The 8,995-nt window shown below is 42.5% G+C and overlaps 1 protein-coding gene across 1 annotated transcript in view; it reads left to right on the top strand.

Moving 5' to 3' along the window:
- Positions 1–1,377: 1,377 nt before the first annotated feature.
- The window catches only part of usp6nl (USP6 N-terminal like), a 34,654-nt gene continuing 27,036 nt past the window's right edge, over positions 1,378–8,995 (top strand). Inside the window, exons 1-2 of the mRNA XM_079183615.1 lie at positions 1,378–1,404; positions 8,218–8,324. Coding sequence (XP_079039741.1) covers positions 8,321–8,324 — 4 coding nt within the window. The 5' untranslated portion in view covers positions 1,378–1,404; positions 8,218–8,320. The remainder of the gene's footprint in view (positions 1,405–8,217; positions 8,325–8,995) is intronic.

Below are 8,995 nucleotides of genomic sequence, written 5' to 3' on the forward strand. Positions count from 1 at the left end.
TCCTGCAGCCAGATTCATGTTCACACACGTCTGCTGCCTGTAGAGGTCAGTGTGGAGCTGGAGAACCAGACGCGTTCGAGCTGCTGGAGACGGATCACAAACACAACACACAGACCAATATGTTGTTGTTGTGTAAACAGCGTGGACTTGTTTCCAAACTCAATGTGTGTGTGTGTGTGTGTGTGTGTAGACTAACTACATAGAATTACATGGAATACATTTGGGTATTAAAGTCATGTCAGCTGTTCTTTCAATGTGAAAACTCCTTAAAAAGGTGATTTGTTTACTTGTTTACTTGAGCTCCACTTAGTCCAGCTTTTATCAATCTACCGAACGCATATGTTTTAATAATGGAAGATTGGGGAATATATTCATAACTTTCAGGCCTTAAATGTGACTTTTCATGACTTTAATTGGTATCATAGTTAATATGCAACTTCTCCTTTTTCAGCCGTGTTCTGACAGCTCGTTTACTTCTCTAATATTTCATTTATTAGTTTGTTTTGTGTGGATTTCACGGTATAAGTACGTAAATCCATTTTTATATGATGCTTGAATTGGAATATTTTGTTTAAACGGCAAATTGAGCAATTTGATTGCTGGAAATGATGTGTTTTACCATATTAAGTACATCAACTCAAGTACTATTACAAGTATTTATATGTGTATATAAACAACAAATACATCATGATGTATTAGTATACTAATACCTTTATTGATCACCAGGGGAATGAACGTAAATAAGTACTTTTGGTACTTGTTTTCTTGTTTAAGTTGGGAAATCCCCAAAAAAGTATAAAAAACTATTTATTAGAGTTTTGTTTCTTACATTTTCTGATTAATTCAGATACAATCAACAAATACATTCACAAACTACTAAATATATTAAAATAAAACCCCACATTTACCAACAGCAGTATGAAAGTGATGTCATTACGATCCACTGATATGATGTATAATTCTGAGTACTTTTTCTGTATTTGTATACTTGTATACAAGAGAGTATTGTCAGCTTAAAGCTATTTATCAGGACCTACTTTTATTATTTATTATTGGCCAAATAAATAATGATAATAAACAACAGTGTGTCGGGTGCGTGAGGAATGTCGCAGGCTGGACTCAGCTGCAGCAGCAGCATCATCATCTTCATCTTCATCATCCACCCGGTGAGGTCAGATCAGCCCGGCGGGCGGCGCATGCATTGCTACCTGGTTTCTCCCTCTCACACACACACACACACACACACACATACACAAACACACGGAGAGAGAGAGAGAGAGTTTGAGAAGTGCTCTGGACTTCCTGGTACGGGACCATGGACGTTTCGTGCTCCACTTTATCCCGGGAACTACCTGCAGCGATGTGATCGAGCATACAGCGGACCCGTTCGAGTCGAGGGCAAAGGTGAGTCTCCGGGGTTGTTGTCGGATAACGTGTTTAAATGCATCTGTCAGAGGGATACGGTAGCGTTTACTGCGGTGCAGCTGAATGACGGTAGCTCCTCGTTTATCGGTAGCAAAGTGATACGGAACGTGGCGTCCCGCTGGGTTTTTTGGGGGGACTTTCTTGTGCGTCTTTTTTTTATTTTTTATTATTCGCGTTGTTTCGCGTTTACGAAAAGAGGATACGCGGTGTTTTTATTATTGTAAACTTTGTGCTTATTTGTATTCACCGAGGCCTACCTAGCCAAACCCACCACTGTCGAGCTGGCAGAGTACAACAGGGGCGCTTCCGGTATCGTCCTACAAAATAAAAGTTTCTGTTTACAAGCAAACTAGTGAAGGTTCTGGGGTGAATATAACTTAGAATCGCGGGTGTAAAGCCTGCAATATACTTGTATATTTACAGCAAATGTAAATCAATTCATCCATGGCTTTTACTTTCGTTTTCTTCCCTCTTCTTCTTATCATTACTATTGGTAGTGTACCAGTATTATTGGCAGCAAAAGTGTTAGCATTATGGTCATTTGAATAGAATTTGGTGAAGTATTTAACATGCAAATATGTTCAGCTCAAAGTAGAGGGAAGGAAATAGATATTATCTTAAAACATAATAAACAAATAAAATAACCCTCTTTTAAAATGTAATCTTTAGAATAATTAAATAGACATGTTAACGCTGATGCCTTAATATATACAATAAAACTCGTAATTTTATTTTTGACAATTGTTTTGCTTGTATGAATGTCTTAAATGCCTCCTCAGTCTTTTACTTTGAATGTAAAGTCGTTTCATTTCCGGTTGGGTTTCGCCTGAATGTTTACAACTTAACACGGCCGAAACCCCCGAGGTAGCCTCCCGCAACGGCGTCAATGCGGCCCGAGCACCAATCACGGCCTCCCATTGGCTGTAGCCGCGAGCTCCGAGGCTCCCGATTGGCTGACACCGCCTGTCACTCACTTTGATGAGCTCCGGAGCCGCTGCGGCTGAATTTGTGGCGTTAAAATGAACCGAGGAGCTCGAGTTTGTTTGTAAAACCCCAAAATATGTAGATGTAAACAAGGTCGCGTGGTTGCCGGTTGTTTCAGTGTTCGTGTTTTGGAAAGTTGAGCTCTGTATGTTATTTCCTTCCTCACGTGAGAGTTACCTTTTGGAGCAAGGTGCGTTAAGTTGTACAGATCTGAAAGAAAAGCGGATATAAGGTGAACTCATTTCAAAATAAAAGCGTTGAAAAATAAGTTTTAGGGATAAAAGTGATGTATAAACGCCATAGAATGAATGTAACCACCATATTATTTTATCAGCGTACAAAGGGAAAAAACATATTTAAGTAAGAGTACAAAAATACTTTGCAAATATAGATTAAACAGCATGTAGTGCACATCTACACAATAAAGCTTTAATGCCCTGATTAGTGTCTTAAGGGTTAAAAACCGTGCATGTCTGACCATTTCTCTATACCTATGACAACAATGGGCTGTTGTGGAAAAAAACATCCAAGTCAGTCACTTCATTATATGAATATAGGCCTCCCTAAGGAAAACCGAGATTTTATTTTGAAAGTTTTGGAAGGAAATCGTATATCTTAATATTGCGGACTTGACAATGGTGTGTCTTTCAAGCCTTCCTGTCCCGCTTCAGGATAATGCGGCTTAACGCAGTCAGGGGCTTTACAGTTTGAAAACACAAGGCGTGTGTAGTAGTATGTAGTATTTAGCATGTACCACTGTGGCTGAAATGTAGTTTTAAAGACCCTAAACCTTTATATATGTAATCCACCTGCAGGACTAGAGTGTTGGATTAAGTGGAGGATGATATTTCACCTCCAGTATCTATCAAAACAACCACAAACTGGGAACAAAAAATCAAGTTTTATCAATAAAAATCAGTTTTTTTTTCTCCTGCAGGCTCCCATCCCTCCCATCATTGATTACATTTCTTATTTTAAATGTTGTAAAGTCTGAGTTAAGGTTGGTTTTTCTGGTGTTGATGAAATGAGCAGCATGTCAGGACATGTCAGGGTCAGACTATTTGACGACAGCTAAATTAATTGGATTTTGAAGCATCTCTGGAACACCCAAAAACCATAATGTACGTGTACATTGCGAGTGCAAACATTTATTGTTTCCGTGCAGATTTTGTTGAAGCAAACGTCGTGAAATCTGCTTTGTTTTCAGGTCGTTGCTCTACAAGAGTTGGTGGCATGAAGTGACCTCACTGTTGTACCTTTTAGAGATAAAAGCTCAGCGCTGCAGCGTTTTTAAGGTTAAAGATGTGACGAGACTTCGTGCCACACCGTCGGGGACACTTGACCTTTTTAACACTCAACCTCCCGCTGACTTTCTGTTCACTGCGTGGCATTTATTAGACACCCGGTGAATGTGAGGCACAGTTGCACCCTCCTAATAAGAGTTATTTCTCCACGTGATTCAGGTTTCTTGTCACTGTCGGCCTGTAATGAAGCATTTAGACATCACAGGATGCATTCACTGACATATATGTGTGTCTACAGCTGCAGCTAACCATCGTTTTTACTCACTTATTAAGCTGTAAATTCTGTATTTTGTCCGACCAACAGTCTAAAAGTTACATATATTCAATCTACAGAGGAATGTTCACGTTCGACCAGCTGGAACTTGCACATTTTTGGGCATTTTTGCTCAATAAATTACTCAAAAGTTTAGATTCGATCGACTCATTGATGAATCCACTAATTGTTGCAGCACTAGTTGTGACACATTTGTTCATAAAGAATCATTAGAACTACTTCAGGTTTAGCTTTTTCCCTCAGATAACTTGTTTAATAAATGTCTCTGCTCTCCTGCTCCTTGTGTACAGTGAATGCAGTGTTGGATATGCACACAGCTGCTTCTATGTATTAATCCAAAGAAAGAATATAAAATGTCAGACGGTTAAACCAGCGCTGACGTGTGAGCTGCTGTTGGATCCGAGGCTCAGTGACAAGAGAGGAAATGGAAAAAGCGCCGCAGTCGTCGGGGTCAACAACCACAAATTAGTTCATCTCCGTCTCCTGCTCCCTTTCTATCTCCGTCACAGAGCCTCTCCAGAAACAATTGAGCGAGTCAGCTTGTGTGTGTGTGTGTGTGTGTGTGTGTGTTGAAAAAGGCAGTTTATTTGGTGCAGGTTTTGTCTGTAACGTAGCAACAAAAGAGACCTAACTGGGTTTTCTCTCTCGTCTCTCGCAGCTTTATAAGCTTTTATCTGTTTTTACCGTTTTATACCTTAAACGTGTGTCCTCTATGGGGCCTGCAGCCCCCGAAAAAGAGAGAAAATGTCTCTTTAAGACTTTAGCGTCACTGTTTAGGATGCAGGAAGACTGGAAACAGCAGCAGCTAAAGGTTTACTGATTAACATCTGACTTGTTTAATCTGGACAGAAACTGTGGGAAAGCGACAGGTTGTGATTTTAGAGGTGCTGCTCTGTGTTTTTACATTTTTAAAATAAACAGGAAGTGACCATATCTGGACTGAGGAGGAGTGACGTAGAGACCTGTCAATCACTGTGTAGCCCCGCCCCTAAAGCATCCCCTGCTTTATGGTCTGTTTGACTCTAAATGGACCATCATTTACTAAATGAACATCATGCTGTATTGAAGAAGACTTGAAACTAGAGATTGAGACCATAAACTCATGTTTACAATGTTTACTGAGGTAATATATCAAGAGAGAAGTAGAGTCATTTTCTCATAGACTTCTATACAACCAGAGGAGTCGCCCCCTGGTGGACACTAGAGAGAATGCAGCTTTAACACATGAAGCATCGGCTTCACTCGGCAGGATTGGAGGTTGCCACCTGGTGAGAACACACACGGTGATTAACTGCAAGTAAAATTACACAAATAGTTTGTTTTCTTCATCTGGTCGCGTCAAAATAGAAATGAAAAGGCTGCAAAAGTCTCAAATGTAGCTTCGTGAAAACCTGCAGCTTCCCTGATTTTACAGGTCAGATGAAGTCTTCCAGTAAACAGCAGAGGAATTTGACTCCCTTCAAAAGGCAGGCAGCCCACCCATATACCAGATGTAGTCCACACACACACACACACACACACACACACACACACACACACACACACACACAGAGGGTTTCTGCATTCCCTCACTGCCGTCCAGGCCTTGGCACAGAGCTGCTGCTGCCAGTCTTTATTGGCCACTGATCCCTGCAGGCTCTCTTTCAATGCCCGGCTTCAGAGCAGCAACACACACCACCAGATGCTGTGTGTGTGTGTGTGAGGGGTAGAGAACTGCATTGGCTGACTATTCTCTTGTCTAACACACACCGGTGTTTTTTAGCCAGTGTGGGTTCACGATAGATGACTGAGTTTGGACTGTTGTCGTGTTTCTGCAGCTCAGCGAGGTTTAACCGGTCTGCGGTTTACACGGTTTACTCTTTAACTCACCATAACCGCGGTCACACAGCTGCCGGACTGCTGAGCTTTACGACACAGAACAAAAGAGGGCTTGTTTTATGATTATTTTTTCGAGTAGCATTGTGGTTTGACAGATGTGTGTGTGTGTGTGTGTGTGTGTGTGTGTGTGTGTGTGTGTTTTGAAGGCCGTTGATGCTGCTCAAAAATGAGTGTTTTAGGGCCGGGGCATTCATCGAATGTTATTTTTAATTACGATTTAACTTCAAAAGATTATGATCATTTTGTGATGATGCCATCATCAGCTTGTCTCGTGCTATAAATCCAGCGCACCCCTGCACAGAGGAGACGAGCTGCACAGGATTTATAGCACTTTATTCGTCTTATTTCACTCGTTTTCCTGAGTTATGACTAGAATATGTTGAATATAGTCGACAATCTGGTGATTATTGTTGCTACAATTTTGTGAATGATAAAAAAAAGACCATCTCAAGCTCTGAGAGTGTCCACATATGGACCTGTCCACAACAGGACATGATCTGTTTTCGTTATTGACCTGCTTGACTAAATGTTGACTAAATGTTGACTCCGTTGTGATCAAAGCGCCCGTCTGTGACTGTTAAATCCCTTTATTCCAATCCGACCTTGTGACCCGAGACTCCAGTTGAGTCTCTGTTTAAGCTGACCCCGGTTGATTGGCCGGATCGGACTGCAGCTCTGCTAGCGTCGGTCCTGATAGCTGGTCTCAGATCGGGGACCGGGGTGGACCATATGGTGGATCTAATCCCGGGTCACAGCCTCCAAGCTAATAGGGTTTTTTTTCCAAGGTCCTCTTTAGCCGCTTCATGCCAAACCAAGCTGAGGTGACGTGTGGAAAATTAAATCAGCGTGTGACAGAAGTGTGTTAAAGCTGCATTCTCTCTAATGTCCACCAGGGGGCGACTCCTCTGGTTGTATAGAAGTCTATGAGAAAATGACTCTACTTCTCTCTTGATTTATTACCTCAGTAAACATTGTAAACATGAGTTTATGGTCTCAATCTCTAGTTTCAAGTCTTCTTCAATACAGCATGATGTTCATTTAGTACATGATGGTCCATTTAGAGTCAAACAGACCATAAAGCAGGGGATGCTTTAGGGCGGGGCTTACTGTGATTGACAGGTTGTCTATGAGGATTTGTTTTGTGTTTGTTCTCTTAATTGAATATCTTTTGGGTTTTGGACGGTTGGTCGGACAATGATCTGAAGACGTCACCAGTAGTTCTGGGGAATTAAATGACATTTTTTTCTCTATTTTCTGTCGTTTTTATGGAGTAAATAATTCACACGTTATTCTAAAAATGATGATAGAGAGACACAGCAGCCATATGCTCTTCTTCTGTTACAAACCTCTGGACCACAGCTGCTCTTTAACTCTGCTAAATAGTTTCAACCCTCTCTAAACCTCCGTCGTAAAATGTAATGTCGGTGACAATAATGGAGACAACAAAGCCCACGAGGCAGAATCATCGCTCTCTCTCTCTCTCTCTCTCTCTCCCTCTCTCTCTCTCTCCCCCCCCCCCTCCCACCTGTCGGATGAATGAATCGCTGCTCGGCTGCTTATTTGTCACTTCCTCTGCCGCGGAAGCATTCTGCTGACCTGTGCTGGTTTTTCGCTAGCAGCCCTGGAGGATGTTGGATCCACCAACATCTGCAGTAGTCGTGCTCATGGCAACATCATCATCCCCCCCCCCCCCCCCCCCCCCACACACACACACACACACTCCTACTTCCTGCCCGCCCCTCCCTGCTCATCCTCGTCCAGCAAGCATCTGCAGAATCAAATTACCCATTATTACTGCACAGTATCCTCAGATTACTGTGATTTAGTCCAAAGGCCCGGGTGATTTGGATGGGTGGATCACACACACACACACACACACACACACACACACACACACACACACACACACACACACACACACACACACACACACACACACACACAAGCCAAGGCTGTTCATTCACCCGTCCGGTGCTCTGCCATTTCCCTCCCAGTGTAAATGTTAATGAGCAGGCCCACATCCTTAATTAATCAGTTCTTTGAGACACTATTTGTTCATTTCAGTGACATCTGAATGCATCTGTGTACTTTAAAAAGCAATATGGAGGGATTTATTTATCAATAAGTGTTTTTAAAATTCATCGTTTGTCTCTAAAATGTCTGAAAAATGTCCATCACAGTTCCCCAAAGCCCAAGATGATGAATTAAAATATCCTGTTTTGTCTGAAACCCATAAATATTTGGTTTACGATGATAAAAAAAGCAGCTTTTTAACATTTTAGAAGCTAGATTTTTTCAATATTTCTGTATTAACGCGTGATTTTAATATTGTATCTTTGGTTTCCTCCGCAGGTCATGAGTGCCTCGAGGAAAGACCCAGTGGAGAATAACCTCACCTGTCCAAAGCCCGGCCCTACCTGGGCCTCTACCTGCCCCCCACCCCTGGACTCCCACCATGAGTGAGTCCCTGATGTCTTTTCATTATGTATTCGTCAAAAAGGAGTCTTTTCACGAGCGCTCTCCTCCACTTCGGCTGCTTTGTTGTGATGCATCTTGCAGGAAATTTGAGAGAGAATTTGGGTGTTTCGGGGTTAATACGTCTCAGTCAGAGTTGGTTTTTTGGAGCCGGCTGGATTGGTTTCTGGGGTTGTTGCACCGGCAATAGAAGAAACTGAAGCTTTAGTAGTTCTGTTTGGTGTCTTGTGAGTGGAGAAGATTTCCCACCGGTGGCTGCACCGGCAGATTTTCATCTCTTTGTTTTCAGCATTATGCTCTCATATCCCGATGATAAACGGTTGCAGTATTGCACAGACGCATGTTGTAATGCAGTGTTTAAGATGTAGCATCAATATGCTTGATCCCCCCCCCCCCCCATCCCCCCCCCCCCCCGATGGCAGAAACATATGGCACGGAGGAGCGGAGTGCTGCAACCCTCACTGCCTTATTACTCATCAATCACACCGCAAAGCATGATGGGAGGGCAAATGTAGCGGGATGTGCACTCCATCAGCTGTGTATATAAGTGTGTGTGTGTGTGTGTGTGTGCGTGTGTGTGTGTGTGCACCGCTGCATGTCAGTGTGACTGTAATGGCTCGGCCTCCCGTGTCGTCTCAGTGAGAGTCATCCAGCG

This window comes from Pholis gunnellus (assembly GCF_910591455.1).
Source record: "Pholis gunnellus genome assembly, chromosome: 22".
NCBI lineage: Eukaryota > Metazoa > Chordata > Actinopteri > Perciformes > Pholidae > Pholis > Pholis gunnellus.